Source organism: Pezoporus occidentalis, unplaced genomic scaffold (assembly GCF_034315485.1).
Source record: "Pezoporus occidentalis ecotype Australia unplaced genomic scaffold, CSIRO_AGI_Poc_V1 ctg87, whole genome shotgun sequence".
In the NCBI taxonomy this organism is placed as follows: domain Eukaryota; kingdom Metazoa; phylum Chordata; class Aves; order Psittaciformes; family Psittacidae; genus Pezoporus; species Pezoporus occidentalis.
This window is the reverse complement of record NW_026916231.1, coordinates 141,578-158,452: the sequence shown is the minus strand read 5'-3', so window position 1 is coordinate 158,452 and position 16,875 is coordinate 141,578. Positions and strand designations below refer to the sequence as shown.

The window sequence follows — 16,875 nt, the reverse complement described above, 5'->3', positions numbered from 1 at the left end:
TTTATTCAATGCATTCTGATTTCAATGGCTGCATTTCTGAAAAGGTAGTGCTTTCTTTTTTCACCTCTTCTGAGGAATCTGATACTAGCTAAGGCTAAGGTTGAGCTACGCAGGACTAATGAGACCTGCCAGATTTTATTCTTCTGTCATTCCTTGTAGGAGTGGGAAATGGAAACTATTCAACCAATAATCATGCAAGACTATTTTACAGTGATGGAGCTTAAAGAGAGAAAAATCCTCCTCTTTTCCTTTTTTTTTTTCTTTTACTATCAAATGCCTGTCAGTTTTAAAGTGGGAATGAAAAAGTAAAATAAATATTGGCTAGAGTGTAAAACTTTTTCATTCAAATGATACTTTTAGGTTAGACTTTTAATTCCAGTTTGACTGAGTAGTCATTGCAGTCCTTTGACCTTACAGCGTTTGTATTTAGCAAGTGCACCTTTGGCTCCTGGAAGGTTTTAAATTATGTGGGGGTTGGTATAGGTATATGTTTGCTGTGTAAAAAAAGTCTTCAATTTATGTATTTGAAAAGAACCCAGTGGTCATATCTACTCTTTTCCAATGAAACCTGTGTGGTTTGGACTTTTTCATAGACTATAAGGTTTATCTATATTCTCAGACTTCCCTTGATGATGAGCATAGTGTAGGAAACATTTCAATTGATTAAAGAAGTGTGTATTAGTACAGTAATGAAAAGGAAGGCAAGTTGGTGAGGAGAGAGATCTAAATCCATCTAATCTGAGTCTAATGCCCCAAGTGCCTGTCAAATGGGATTCTGGTTATGAAAACTTACATCTGGGGAGCATGTCGTTCTCCTATAAAAGGCAAACATAGCAGCATGGAGATTAAGATTTTTTAAGGAATGTATTAAATTCTAGCTTCTCTCTATTAAAATATTTGTAATTATTCAGTAATAATCTTGCTCTAGGCTGCTAACTGTCATCATCACTGCTTGTTTTTCCCCTTTGCATTAGTCTATAGGTGGTTTGAATGTAGCACCATAAACAGCTTTACAAGACAGTGCTTGCACTTGAGAATTAAACATGAGCTTCAATTAAGTTGAGCTAGAATTAAACTTGGCTAGGGATTTTAAGGATAACAGGGAGGGATTCTGTAGGTACATAACAAATAAAAGACAGACCAGGGACAATGTAGGCCCTCTCCGAAAACTATTGGGAGAACTGGCTAACCTTGATTTGGAGAAGGCTGAGGTTCTGAATGACTTCTTTGCCTCGGTCTTCCCTGGCAAATGCTCTGACCACAGCACCCAAGTCTTGGAAGGCAGTCGCAGGGACTGTGAGAATGAAGACCTTGGGCCCACTGCAGGAGAGGAACTGGTTCAAGATCATCTTAAGAACCTGAACGTGCACAAGTCCATGGGACCTGATGAAATCCATCTGCAGGTCCTGAAGGAGCTGGCGAATGAAGTTGCTAAGCCACTGTCCATCATATTTGAAAAATCGTGGCAGTCAGGTGAAGTTCCCGATGACTGGAAAAGGGAAATATAACCCCCATTTTCAAGAAGGGGAAAGTGGATGACCTGGGGAATTACAGACCTGTCAGTCTCACCTCTGTGCCAGGCAAAATCTTGGAGCAGATTCTTCTGGAAGGCATGCTAAGGCACATGAAAAACAACAAGGTGCTTGGTGACAGCCAGCACGGCTTCACTAAGGGGAAATCCTGCCTGACCAATTTAGTGGCCTTCTATGATGGGGCTACAGAACTGATGGAGAAGGGTAGAGCAGTTGATGTCATCTACCTGGAATTATGCAAAGAGTTTGACACTGTCCCACGCAACATCCTTGTCTCTAAATTGGAGAGACATCAATTTGATGGATGGACCACTCAGTGGATAAAGAACTGGCTGGATGGCTGCATGCAAAGAGTTGTGGTCAGCGTCTCTGTGTCTAGCTGGAAGCCAGTAGCAAGTGGTGTCCCTCAGGGATCGGTGTTGGGACCGGTCTTGTTCAACATCTTTGTTGGTGACATAGACATGGAATTGAGTGCGCCCTCAGCAAGTTTGCTGATGACACCAAGCTGTGTGGTTCGGTTGATAAGCTGGAGGGAAGGAATGCCATCCAGAGGGACCTCGACACGCTTGTGAGGTGGGCTGGTGCCAACCTCATGAAGTTTAACCATGACAAGTGCAAGGTCCTACACCTGACTTGGAGCAATCCCAGGCACAGCTACAGGTTGGGCAGAGAAGAGATTCAGAGCAGCCCTGCTGAGAAGGACTTGGGGGTGTTGGTTGATGACAAAATGAACATGAGCCAGCTTCAGTGTGCGCTCGCAGCCCAGAAAGCCAACCGTATCCTGGGCTGCATCAAAAGGAGCATGACCAGCAGGGCGAAGGAGGTGATCCTGCCCCTCTACTCTGCTCTTGTGAGACCTCACCTGGAGTATTGTGTGCAGTTCTGGTGTCCTCAACATAAAAAGGACATGGAACTGTTGGAACAAGTCCAGAGAAGGGCCACAAGGATGATCAGGGAAATGGAGCACCTCCCATATGAAGACAGGCTGAGAAGGTTGGGGCTGTTCAGCCTGGAGAAGAGAAGGCTGCATGGGGACCTCATAGCAGCCTTCCAGTATCTGAAGGGGGCCTATAAGGATGCTGGGGATGGACTCTTCATTAGGGACTGTAGTGATAGGACATGGGGTAACGGGTTAAAACTTAAACAGGGGAAGTTTAGATTGGCTATAAGCAGGAAATTCTTTCCTGTTAGGGTGGTGAGGCACTGGAATGGATTGCCCAGGGAGGCTGTGAATGCTCCATCCCTGGCAGTGTTCAAGGCCAGGCTGGACGAAGCCTTGGGTGACATGGTTTACTGTGAGGTGTCCCTGCCCATGGCAGGGGATTGAAACTAGATGATCTTAAAGTCCTTTCCAACCCTAACTATTCTATGATTCTATGAGTTCTTTGACTATATCCAACATGAAATTGCTTCAATTTATACAGCTTTAAGCACCGCTTTAAGTTTTAGCATGAGCTACTAGAAAGGTGGTAGGGGGTATTTATACTAATAGAGGGTTGCTTGCTTTGTATTCATAGAGTCTGGTCACTGTTACCAAATTGTCCATGTTTGTTGTTTCATATGTAAAAGGTGTTGTTTGGATCTGCTCATGAAATCTGTGCAAAAGCTGCACTGAGCAACATAAGCATATCTTTTAAAATCAGGCATTGAACATTTTTATTTCCAAATGGTGAAAAAATATGTATTGATCCTTGATTTGTGCAACAACTGTGATGGAAATGATCAAATGGCATCTGGGGAAGGATTTTCAAAGCTACGCTCACAGCTCGGCACCTGGGCCAGCTGAACACACTGATGCCTTGTTCTACTTCTGTAAAGTTTCACCCAACCAGTCTTTGCTTTCTGTATTTTAAATGGAGCCTTTAACCATATAGGTTTAATTTGAATGAAAACAAACAAAACAAAAACCCAAACCAAACACTCGAATTCATAAAAAACCAGCATGTTCTGTGAATGGTAATACAGCAAATGCAATAAACCTATCTTTAAAGCAAATGCTATTTGTATTTACTGGTAGGACTAAGGCTCTGTCTCTGGAAGTGTGCAGATTAACCTTTCAATCTAAAATTAATTGTCAGCTTCTCTTAGTGTCCCTTCCAAGCTTGTATGATTTCTGTTTCACTCTTAACTTATTTGCATTTTGACAAGTCACTCACTGTGTTTGCACTGTGGCAAAATAGCTATCACAGCAACTCAAATTTATGTGTTGGAAGAATCATGCCAGTTAGGGACATTGCTTTATTTACCCTGTCTTCTTTTAGAATTAGTTCTGCTGTGTGGATTAGCCAAAGCCCACATACAGTTAGGGATACGCTGTAGAGTCAGAGCAAGTGTGACGAATTTCTGTCCTTCCCTCCCTTAAAGGACAGAAATCCTTTAATTTCCCCTTTTCTTTTCCAAAGGGGGCTCATGTAATTTCCTGATACACTAAAACCAGAAAGATTCTGAGACTGGGGACAATAGTGTTGCAGCAGGTGTCTTCACTGTACCTTAATCCCTTTTCTGTTCTTGTTGTTAAAGGATGTTGTTTCTTCACAGCTTTGCTGACAAAAATATGCAATTCATTGCTTAAGAACAGTGAATCATTAGAATTGTTTATTTTCCTTCCTGCTACTTTGATTTCACAGCCTGTGGGACAACACGGTCTGTACACTAGAATGGGAAGGATTACTACAGCTTTGTTTCAGAAATGACTCAAAACTCCCGGATCTGAACAGCCCTGAAACTTGCAGTAAGATCAGGGCTAAACTTTGTTTCAAGTACCTCTCTGTTTTTCTATTAATAATGAATTAGCTAAATATACACTGGCTCGTAGATCAAATGGAAGACATATTTCATCACCAATATCTGGAGCATCTAACATTTATTAGGAAATAACATATTGGTTTAAAACTCAAGTATGCATTAACCAAAGTAACCACTGATATTTTGAAAGGTATCTTACTGTTGTAGCCATTGTATTCTTCCAGCCTTGTCTGATGACCTACACCTAAAATCCATCATGATCTTGAAAAGTTTGATAGTCTCAGTGGGTTAGGACAGTAAAAAACATTGCTCATTCTATTGGTGTGGTTGTATAAATGCAGTTGCTGTTCATGTGATACAAAATCGAACAGACTTGTAGTGTGTTTAGGATGTCTTTTACTTAGAGTAGGGTGACCATTTGTGTTTTCATAACTAGTTAAGGACCACAATGGTCATAAAGAGGCTTTGTTCATCATGTGGGCAGAAGAGAGCTCCGCTTAGTTGGGTCCTATGAATACTGGCATTTCTAGGAGTCAGTTACTTGTTGGCAAGGGCCCTAGAGGAACTTTGTGATTAAACATCCAGTTGTGATCATATCCAAGATCTTATCTGTAGCCTACAGGGAACTTCAATGGAAACCTGCATGTTTTCTCTCAGTCTCCAGCATCCTCTGGGAAAGCAGGCCTCAAGGCTTGCATTAAATTGGATTGTGAGTTTGGGTTAGGAAATAACTCTGTTGATTGTAAAATACAAAGAAGCTACTCCAACAGATTGAAATTGTAAATGGATGCAAGCAGTTACTACAAACAGAAATGCTCTCAAAACCATGATGCAGGGTCATTTACAAGTTCCTGCTCCTCACATCTGACCTTCCAAATGTCCAGGGGCTGCCTGTTGCCACCAGATTTCTGGGGTGGTTTGGAAGCTGTTGGAACAGGATAGAGCAAGGGTCTGCCCTGTGTGTTAGCAGGAAATTCTTTGGCTAGCAGAGGATGTCGAAGAAAGCACTTCAATACTTTGGGTTTCAAATTTATACCATCAGCTACATGATGCAGTTACACAGAGAGTTTAGACATACAGAAATGCATTTGGTTGGGAAAGATGGTTTACATGGGTCCCAGTCTTCACTTGACCCTCATGTGTGATATTTGAAGCTTAATGGCATTAAAATAAATCACATGCTCAAACTTTAACTGCTTTGCTGAGCTGAGGCACAAACAAACACATGAAAAAGAATTCTAAATCAGAGAAAATGCTGATTTCACAGTGACTTTCATCCCTTTTACACAGTGCTTAAAAGAGAATGCAAAATGTAAAGGATTTATAAATCCAACAACCAATTTTAAAAGTATCAACTTTGTTACCTAGTGTCTGCATAATATATGTATCCATACATCTCATTTGAAAGAAAGCAGAAATGAAATAAACTATATTAAAATATCCAGAACACATACATGCATCCATGTAGACATCTAAAAGAGGTAGATAAACCTTCTAAATTGAAGTGCTTAAGTTGAGAATCCCCTAAATAGAGGTCTGTGAATCACTGAACTAGGATAATCACAGAGCCAGGAGAAGGGCTGGAAAGACCAAAATCACAAAAGTAATGGAAGAACCATGCAGCTTTTGAAGAAAGAAGTCATGCATCACCAATCTAGCAGGACTTTTTCAGATGAGTTTATAACCATATTTGTAGCTGGATCTGGTCAGCAAAGTACAGTTGAGTCTTCAAAAGCTCCTGGATCAAAGACCTTTAGAAAAATAAGCTACCGTAAGATAAGAGGTATTTACCTCTTGCAGGATAATACCTGATGAAAAGAAAGTAAAAATGAATTGTCAGTCTCTATAATGGAGAAAGCATCAGCCAGGAAGACTCACCCATTGATTTTCTTTTCATAACTGATATCAGCCTAACTGACTTGCGGGTGCTGGTTGATGAGAAAATGAACATGAGCTGGCTTCAGTGTGCGCTCACAGCCCAGAAAGCCAACCGTATCCTGGGCTGCATCAAAAGGAGCGTGATCAGAAGGTTGAAGGAGGTGATCCTGCCCCTCTACTCTGCTCTCGTGAGACCTCAGATGGAGTATTGTGTACAGTTCTGGTGTCCTCAACATAAAAAGGACATGGAACTGTTGGAACAAGTCCAGAGGAGGGCCATGAGGATGATCAGGGGACTGGAGCACCTCCCGTATGAAGACAGGCTGAGAAAGTTGGGGCTGTTCAGCCTGGAGAAGAGAAAGCTGTGTGGAGACCTCATAGCAGCCTTCCAGTATCTGAAGGGGGGCTATAGGGATGCTGGAGAGGGACTCTTCATTAGGGACTGTAGTGATAGGAGATAGGGGTAATGGTTAAAACTTAAACAGGGGAAGTTTAGATTGGATATAAGGAAGAAGTTCTTTCCTGTTAGGGTGGTGAGGCACTGGAATGGGTTGCCCAAGGAAGTTGTGAATGCTCCATCCCTGGCAGTGTTTAAGGCCAGATTGGATGATGGTGTCATGGTTTAGTGTGAAGTGTCCTTACCCATGGCAGGGGGGTTGGAACTAGATGATCTTAAAGTCCTTTCCAACCCTAACTATTCTGATTCTACGATTCTATGATTTAAGATAGAGTGTGGAGGAATGGAGGAAGAGCTTCCAAGTGCCTTTTACTATTGAATCGTCATCTGCTTTTGTTTGGGCTATTGTGGTTTCTTTTTTTCCAGTCAAGGGCTGTTTAGGATATTATTTTGGAGTCTGGTCTACCTGTGCTTCATGGAGTAGAACTGCTTCCTTCTGTGAGACCTCATTTCACAGGATTTCATGCAAGTTTAGATTGAATCCCCAGCTGTCACCAGTCCTCTGCCACAAGTGAAAGGTTAATGTGTTGCAAAAGCAACTGTGATAATCCAGAGCTGCAATTTAGTCTGTTTAATGTATCCAGAGGATTAATTCTCAAATGCATTAAGCAAAACAAGAAATACTGCACTCTTCATATTGTCTCCCTTCCACTGTAGTCTCATTTAATTAGCCACTGAAACAACCAACTGAAAGCTTTCCCTCTGCCTTGTTTGAATCATGAATTTTAAAGACTTGTGAGAGAATGACTCAGGAGGTGAAACAGCAGGGCTTCTGGTGTTATTTATAAGCTCTTACTGGAAACTCTTTCAGTGTCTGTATCCATGTAACTCAAACAACTTAGACTGTAATTTCATCATTTGAGACTAAATGACAGGAGAACTAATGCTGTCAGCGCCCCACTAAACAGCATTAGCATTATCCATTATCCATTGCCTCTGCCCACTTGAAAAATGGATAATGAAATAATTGGCATTAAAGCCAGCTATCAACTACAGGTTATCCCACGAAAGAATAGGTTAATATGAGCACCAAAATACATGTCTGAAATAATTGGATTTTCATTACAGTAATAGTTCTGAAGACTGCTATTAAGTGAGGGAAGCTCACAAAACATCTGTGCAACACATAGCACAAGCAGCCAAGCACTCCATGGGGCTTGCAGCAATGGGGATATGTACCGCGGGAGGAGCCTTCCAGCCAGCCCATCCCAAACAGAGCTACTGGTGCAACAGTTTTACTCCCTGACCACTTAAGAGTTGTGACTTTGCCAGGTTTTAGGAAAGGACAAACTTAAAATAAAGAATAGAATGAGAAATTATGTTCCTGTTAATCTCTTTTCTCTTTTCTTTTTGTTTTGGTACCTCTTTGACGCATGTCCTTTGAAGGAGAAATCGTTTTCTCCCCACCTCTGCCCTGCGATTTTGACCTCTGAAAATGTCTGGAGCATGCATGCTCCAGCTATGAGAAGTGAGAGGTTATTGACGTGTGTATACCTCTACACTCCCATTTCATAGGGTGTGTAAGAGCACAAAGCTGAGTTAGCATTCTGGTGTGAGGAAGAGAATGTTCTTCAGTATTTATGATTTCCTAGTACGTACTAGTTTTTAACTGCATAGAAGATTGTGATGTGCCCCTTTGCCTCTTTTTCCCTATTTCTAAGTACTCAGTGTAAAGGAAAAGGAGATACATATTTCACCAGATCTTGCTTTATTTCCAAGGCATTATAGTTTTTCAGTACATTCCTGAGGGGTGTCTCTGGCATTTAAAAAGTCCAAGATTGGAATAAACTTCATAATGAAGTAAAGTTTTCTAGTTTCTTCAGGAAAAAGCAATCTTTAATAGATGGGAAAAAAATAAAAATCTGTCTTTTGTAGCCAGGAAAAGGTTTCAGATTAGGTGTTTGTGTTAACATCTTTCTACAAGCAGGACCTTTGATAGTATGCAGATCCGTCTTGACAAGGAGAAAAAGCTCAAACACATAGGCACTTGGAAGATGCAAGAGATACACACATCAACTTGAAAAGCCTTTCTTTTCCTTTCATATTATTTTGGAAACATTGAGGAAAATATCCTTTGTTAAGGCATTTCCAGCTTTTCTGTTAGGACATAGTAAGCTTGCTCAGTAAGGCACTGGCCTATGCTCAGATGTCTGTCATCTATTGCTTTCTCAGCTGCTGTAAGAAAACGAATGTGCCATTTCATCTCTGCATGCATCTCTCTCATCCTACAGTCCCTCTTGTCTGTTTAGAGAGTGTGTTCTTCTAAGCTGGAGTCTTTTATATTTGGAGGGGTATATATACTGTGTAAAATAGCAGAGTGACAATTCTGTCAGCTCTTCTGGGGACTACAGTAAAATGAAACCTAAAAAAGTTATACACTGTTGTAATTCATTACCATATTAACTTCACTATATATGGCAATCTACATGTAGCGATCAGTATCCCAAAGATCTAGCTGTAATATTGAAGACCCAGCACACCCAGGAGACGTTATAAAAACAATGGGGAATTTTGCATCATATTTGAAAGATTCATGGAATAGTTGTGTTGTGAAGTTTACTTAAAAGCAAAGACAACTGGGACAGTACAGCAAATATGTATTGACTTCAATACTCACATTTGGCTTCCTCTGTCAATTCAATAATATTTGGGATATGAAAAAGAAAAAATGTAGTGAGGAATGTAATCTAAAATGTTTTACAGTGCAAAAATACTCCATATGCTTTCCACCCTCAAAGATATCGTGTTTTATGGAAACTGCCTTTGTAAACATTCTGGTAATCAATAACTGATTTTCCAGTCATTGTTTGCACAAATGACGATAATTGTAATGCTTAAATATCTGTCAACAGAGTTTAATTCTAACTTATCACAGCAGTGCATATGAAAGCAGTAGCGTCTGACAGTGATTGACAAGAAGTAGTGGTCATCATTGACACACTCACCATTCATTTTGTGGTTCATTCATCCTTCTACCTCAATAGCAGCATCACATATTCTTAAGTTGGCAAGAAAAAAAATGTGCCAGACAGTTCATTAATGTGTGAAGAATTGGTGTTTAATGTGGACATGTTGTAAGGAAGGTAAATATTCTGGTCATCAGCTAATTAATATTCACATTGTGCATTTCATGCTGAGATCAGAAGCTAGGAGGGATGGGTCTTTCAGTATTCTTCAATGCACGTGTGTATGGATTTTCATCAAGATACTCTTACACAGCTGATTACTGAAATGCATTCTCAGTATCAATTACCACAAGGCTTTTACCTGCCTTGTGCAGTGCACCAAACCATGTGTGAAATAGCTGATTATTCAGAGACTCATGAAATGAGTTCAAGACAGGAATGAGTCGAAGAATTTGTTTATGGTGTGTCAGTTAGAAGAGATGTCTGAATGAGCCAAGGAAATAGCACCATGGTGTTAAAAAGTACTACAGAATGGCTGAGGTTGGCAGGCACCTCTTGAGCTGATCTAGTCCAACACCTCTACTCAAAAAGTCCCCTCTTCTTCAAGCTCCCTCTTCTTCATTCCCTTCCATCTGGTATTTATCTCTTTTCCAGGCTGGGCAGCCTTTCTTCATAGGAAAGATACTCCTTAGTGACCTTGTGCAAAACTCCAGTAAAGAGCTCCAGGTGGGTAGGTGGAAAGATGCCATTTCTAGAGATGGTGCCCTCATTGCAGTGGCACAGGAGATGGCATATCTTACTCTCCTCCATGAGGTAGCTGCCATGTAGGGCTAGGAAACAAGGTCCTGATGGCATGTTTGTGACAGTACCTCAGGCAAATCACAAAAAGGGCAAATGGAGTGGGTGAAAGGGCTGGCAACATTAGCATCAAAAGGTTGAAAGACAAACAGTTGTTATACTATTATGTATTACATTGTGTTATGTTATGTGTAATTCACGTTACTAAAACAAAAAGCAATGGAATGCTTTGGTGCGGTTTTACACCACTGGCTTATTTTTCTCACAACTGCGTGAAAGTGGATTGGTTCATGAGCAAACACTTGTGCTTGGTGGCAAAGCTTGGAAGATGGCAAGTCTTAACGTGCAGCTCTTAGGGAAGGAAGACAGGGTAAATAGCATTTATGTTTGAGGGACTGGCTAAGCTGTGTGTGGCAGACCTGTGATACCTAGGATCAGTACATTTCCTGGAAGCTGGATTTGATCACAGGTGCTAAGGGTAGCCCTGTGATTAATAATTTTGCCAGCTCAGATGACACCAGTATCACCCCAAGCCCCCCAGTGCAATTTGGGTTTTCAGCAGGAGTGTGATCAGCACAAGAGCATATGCTGGTTGTGCATGTTTTTAAAATTACTACATTTATGGAGTGATTTGAGCTGTTTGGCAAGTGCCGCCCTGCACTTATCCTGAGGACAAAATCGGTTTCATCTGCACCCTGCTCAGCGTGCAGACTCACTAGGAGGTCAGGTATAAGGAAACGAGTGCCAGAGGAGTCAAAAGCAGAAAACCAAGGCAAAATAAAACTCTGCAGCCTCCACAACAAAGAAACCAAAAAGCCCAACCTGATAAGTTAAAGGCATTACTGAGTGCTTCCCTCTGGACCCTACATAATGCAACTATTTCCCACACAGGGCAAGTAAGGTGGTGCTTCACTGTAAGAAGAAGAGCCCTGTTTTAAGTGCCCAAAACACACGCATCATGCTACTAAATAGTGGACTGCTTGGTCCCAGCAGCTGCTCCAAACATGAGATATAACTCTTCTAGTGCCTCCATCAGACCCATGTGAATGTGTCTCACCAAGCAGCTGAGGGATCATAAGTGGCTCTAGGTAGCTGCCATTGGATAACTGCGCTGCACCACTCTAATGGAGAGAGCTTCCTTCCACTTTGTAATGGAACTATGAATTATCAGTTATTATTATCTTATTGGAGCTGTAAATCATTAATTATTCCCAGTTTTTAGCTACCAGTATTTTTGATGCATTCAAGTAATAAGAACAGCATTTTTGGCAGCGACTTTTAACATTTGCTGTTTTCATGCCACAACACCTACTACATCCAGCTAGAAGCAGTTTGTCACCAGTTTCCTTATTGGCCAGCAGTATTCCTTATGTGATTTGCATTACTGTAAATGTGAACAGACTTAAAAAGGACAATTAAAGAGGGTTGTTTGGCAAACATTCCCTTTCTCTTTACGGGTGCTCTGCAAACACAGGAAAGGAGCAAAGTGCATAAAATGTGACAGTGGTGGACTCAGTCCGTCTCTTGTTTTTCTGTTTGAGTAGTGGTTCCACCTGGAAATCAGAATTAAATATGTGATATACCTGTACAACACCTCCCATCTAAGCTTAGATTTTTAAGTACTTAATTAGACCTTTCAGACTCCTGTAAGGCTGTATGTTCTCCCCTTTCTGGGTGGCTAAGATGGAGATGGGTGAATAATTTATAGGTCTGAGACATGGCTTGTCATCTGTTTTACTTGACTGCTAGCTTATGTAGCTGGCAAGAATAAACCTCCATTTAGGTGGTTTAAACCTTTATTTGGGTGAAAGAACAAAATGGTTAGCTATTGGAGCTTTAAAATTTGTATCTAAGAGAATTTTTCCAGTTTCTTTCAAGCTTCTGGAAGTGGTGTGTTTGGCTTTGAGGCAGATTTTGTTTGAGAAGGGTTAATAATTCAGTGGCTATTGAGGATACAACACAATCAGCCAGCTGATGTGCTTTGAAACCTCACTGTTTGAAGTGTGATACAGAATTTGTCTCTCCTGGCCTTTTGTAGGATGGCTGATTGTGCTCATAGCATTGCTTCTTCTGTTAGGTTTTTAGAAAAGGGGATCCCATGGGCTTTGTTTAGGTAACCCGAGATGACTACAGTCTGCGGAGCCCCATAGAACTTCCCAGTTCTCAGTCCTGGATGCATTCACAGGCAAAAGGGCATTATTCAGTGTCTTGCCACAGCCTGATGACCTCTGGAAGCCGTATCTCTGGGCAGCTAACATCAACAAGGAGGAGTCTCAAGTTTGGAACAGGAGACATGAAAACTGCTTGCAGTCATATCTGTCCTCCAGGGTGTTTCATGTCTAAAGGCCTGTGTGAGGCCCTTGGTTTGTAAACCATTCTTGTGCTCAAAGCCAAGAACATGAATTTTCACTTTTGTTTCTAATTACGTAGGATAAAACTGCTTTCTTAGGGTCTTTTCCTTAGTCTCACAAGATGTTTACAGGTCACTGACTTCAGTGCTAACCCAACACATGAAAGAGAGAGCACAACCAGTTTAGGAACTCTTCAATATTCTCTCTACTCACATACTCTGATATTTCTTGCACAGTAATTCTTTGATGACAAAGTCAGAACATTTCCTGATTTTTAAAATCACTTTAGAGAAACAAATCTGTTTCAGCATTTCAGGGAGTTAAACATTACAATGCAAAGGGTGTTTATCCTTGTCCGTTCACAGAGATAATACACGACTTTGTAAATCCATAGTTACTGTGATTAGTGAAACGTCTACAACAAAATCCAAGCAAACAATTTTTGTCATGAGTCTTACAAAAGTATTCAAAAATTGTAAAGGATTTGCCTCAGTGGCTTGTAATTTGCCCGTAGTGCAGAAGTCCCTCAGTTAAATAATTTATCATTGTTCAACGCTTTTATGGTTGTATATATTGAAAAGAATTCAGAATGAAATTTTAAAAATAAATAGGAGTTGACATAAATTCAGTGCTAAAATTATTGGAACATAATTCAGCATCAGAGTGTAACCTATCCAGTGACTTTGGTGCAATTACATTGCTTAAAGTCAGTAACAAACAAGTCTGTTAAGGGCAAGAAGAGCCTCTTACAATAAACTTAATCCCAATGCTGTATAACCATGCGTTATAACATTTGATCTTCCTGTGTATCATCTCTCTTATGAAGGGATCTTCATCTTGGATGGAATTATAAAATGCATTACCTTTCTATTTCTTCTCTCTAAAGCAGCAGTGAATCAAGCAGTCCCAGCCAGTCCCCATTACAGCAGTAGAAACATACCTATCAACCACAGTGAGAGCCGGACTCTCTCCTGAATAACTGTATGACCGATCAAAAGATACATATTATAGCAATGTACAGTTACACTGTGAGGAATTTTGCTTTCATTCTCTTCAAAGGCTTCAGGCATCTCAGGGAGACCAAGAAAAATCATGACTAACTCTTATGAGCATGCATGAGTTTATCAAAGACCTCATCATCTGATACTGATTTCCGCTGCATGTAAATAAATATATGAATAATTTATTTACTTCGTCTTTATAATCAAACAGTCCTGGGTTTTCTTCTGTCTTATTTGGCATAGTAGGAGTAGCCTCAGTCTGTGTTTCCGCCTGGGGCAAATAGCTCTTAATTGTGAATTCACATTAGTGCTTGTTCTCTGGGTTTGATGAACATGCAAGAAGGGGGTCCTGTTGTGCTAGGTAGGTCCTAGCCAGGGAGCTGTGCAACTCCTAGCCCTGATCAGCAGGCAGGCCAAAAGAATCAATGCAAAAGAATTGAAAGCAGTGAATTAGTGTGCTGAGGAAAAATATCATATTTACTCATTTTCAAAATTTGGGGTGGGATTCCGTTAATGATGGAAGACTTGATAAAGTTGAGATAAAAAAAAAGCACAGGGAGGCTGATAAAACCAGAGAAGAGGCAGAGGTAATGAACTGGGAGAGAAGAAATTGCAAGGAACAGAGGGTTAGAAAGGTCAGTGGGGACTGGATGAAGAAAATGGTGAAAATCTCCCACTGGCATCCCTGCTGCTGTGCCTAGTGAGGCAGCAGCTTCCCCTGCTCTGCTTGGCTTTGGTCTGCCTTGGGACCATGGGTGATGCCTTACCAGCATTATTTGTGCTCCCTGAGACCACCTGGCTTGGGTAAGAGTAGTCGTTCCCCTGCCCGTGTATCGCAAAAGGGAGTCAGTTCCTGAACGGGAAGAACAGCAGTTTTACCTAAGTTGCTTCTGTCCCAGTTGATGAGGACACCTCTGTGAGGGTGCTGTAGTCCTGGGTTATCTGTGTTACCTCAGCTTATTTGGAAAGTGCTCTGAAACAGCACATCCTTGTGATGAACAGAGGGTCAAAAGCAGAAGCAAATTCCAAAGCATTCCCCAACACAAATAACAACAAGGAGAGTATCCGTAGCTCAGTTGTAACTCATTAGCAGAGCAATGGGATGAAGAACAGAGGAAGCATCACCGTGTGTGGTGTTTCTGTAGGGATCTTCCTGCTTGGACTCTGGTAGTCTTAGAGGAAAATGAGTGTATACTGTTGCTGAGGAAACAAGTCTCCCAGGGGAAGGTTGGCTTTTCCTGTGTGAGTTATTGCTGCCTCATGCTCACTCAAGTCAATTAACCTAAAACCTACAAACTGCACATGCCACGGCTCTGTGCAGTTATTATTAGGAACTTTATACAGTTGCATGTGGATTTAATCATAAACAGCCCAGGAATGGATTCAAGTTTATATTCCTCTTTAAATATTTGTATTCCTATAATGGAATATTCCCCATTTTTCTCTGTAGGTGCCAGCTTGCGTGATGACATCAGTAAATACTTCTGGTTTCATCATTCTCAAGGGGACACAATGACAGTTCAGGATCCAAACCAGATGAATCTCTGTGCTGCTGTTTGGACTGTTGTCTCCTATGTAATTGCTGACATGGAGGAGATGTTGCCAAGGTAATAAAACAGCAAGAAAGAAGATTTCTGTTCTTCAGTAAAGATTGCAAGTCCATTAATGCATGTGGTCTACAGCTGTGGGAAATTCTGGTTTTCACCCTGGTTTTGTGTGTTATTATGTCTTTTTTCCTCAAAGCACATGCTCTTTTACACATTCCTGTTTCTTTTTGCTGTTTTGATGTCTTCTATTTGCGATTTTCACTTAAAATGTCTTCTTTTAGGTACTTTTAAATTTCTGGGGAAGGTATAACTCTTTGACTGCGATATAATAACTGTTTATATGCAAAGTGATCTTATGCAGCAGGAAAAATATACCAAATAAATTTGTTGCATCAGAATAATTAATGTATTGAGTTAGTGTACACATTTGTGGTTTTGTTTTATTTCACTCTATGCATAAGAATGATGTAGTATTAATAAAAGTGTCCTTTCTTTTTACTCTCTTAAGATAATACTATAGTTTCTACACAGTTTCAGGTTATAAGAAAACTTAATCCTGGCTGTTTTAATGGTGATGTATGATAAAATGCTAAAATAAGACAGCTTTTAATAGTTCATTCAGCTCACGCTGTTAAATCTTACTAAAGGTTTCTACATGTGAGACTCAGATAAACCAGGACATTGAGGATAGGAAGCCAACCTCAGGACTCCCATATCTCCTGTGTTTCTTTGGGGACCTCCCTGTGGAAGGCTGTGCATGTCCTTTTCTTTCTGATGGAAGACTTGCCATTGTGACATGCAGAGAATCTCATATGACAGATTTTCTCTGAAATGCCATGATGTTTCAGAAACAGCATCACAGCTTTGATTTGTGACCTTCACTACCTGCCAGCTAACATCCGAACGCAGTGTGAAAGCAGATTTTGATTCAGGCTCCTGAAGCTGTTCCCAGCTGCCCTTCTCTTGTGGGGATGCTTTCCCCTGCTAGAAGCCAGTTAGTCTGGGAACTTGATTCTTGTATACTTTGTTGGGTTTTGGGTTTTTTTCCTGCTCAAATATTATGAACATTCAGATGAGTTTCAGGGGTAACTGTAGAGAAGATATAAGTGGCATTGGGGAATATTTAAAGTGTATGATTTCATAGAATCATAGAATAGTTAGGGTTGGAAAGGACTTTAAGATCATCTAGTTTCAATCCCCTGCCATGGGCAGGGACACCTAACACTAAACCATGTCACCCAAGGCTTCATCCAGCCTGGCCTTGAACACTGCCAGGGATGGAGCATTCACAGCCTCCCTGGGCAACCCATTCCAGTGCCTCACCACCCTAACAGGAAAGAATTTCTTCCTTACATCCAATCTAAACTTCCCCTGTTTAAGTTTTAACCTGCTACCCCTTGTCCTGTCACTACAGTCCCTAATGAAGAGTCCATCCCCAGCACCCCTATGGGCCCCCTTCAGATACTGGAAGGCTGCTATGAGGTCTCCATGCAACCTTCTCTTCTCCATGCTGAAGAGCCCCAACTTTCTCAGCCTGTCTTCATACAGGAGGTGCTCTAGGCCCCTGATCATCGTCGTGGCCCTCCTCTGGATTTGTTCCAACAGTTCCATGTCCTTTTTATGTTGAGGATACCAGAACTGCACACAATACTCCAGGTGA

The 16,875-nt window shown here is 41.0% G+C and overlaps 1 protein-coding gene across 3 annotated transcripts in view; it reads left to right on the top strand.

Annotated features, from left to right (window-relative positions):
- CPQ (carboxypeptidase Q) overlaps positions 1–15,727 on the top strand; it is a 156,601-nt gene extending 140,874 nt beyond the window's left edge. For 2 of the 3 annotated variants that reach the window (XM_062604605.1, XM_062604606.1), the window contains exon 8: positions 15,119–15,727. In XM_062604605.1, the coding sequence (XP_062460589.1) occupies positions 15,119–15,279 (161 nt within the window). In that variant the 3' untranslated portion in view covers positions 15,280–15,727. The remainder of the gene's footprint in view (positions 1–15,118) is intronic. The other variant, XR_009961942.1, reaches the window with a different exon arrangement.
- Positions 15,728–16,875: the final 1,148 nt, after the last annotated feature.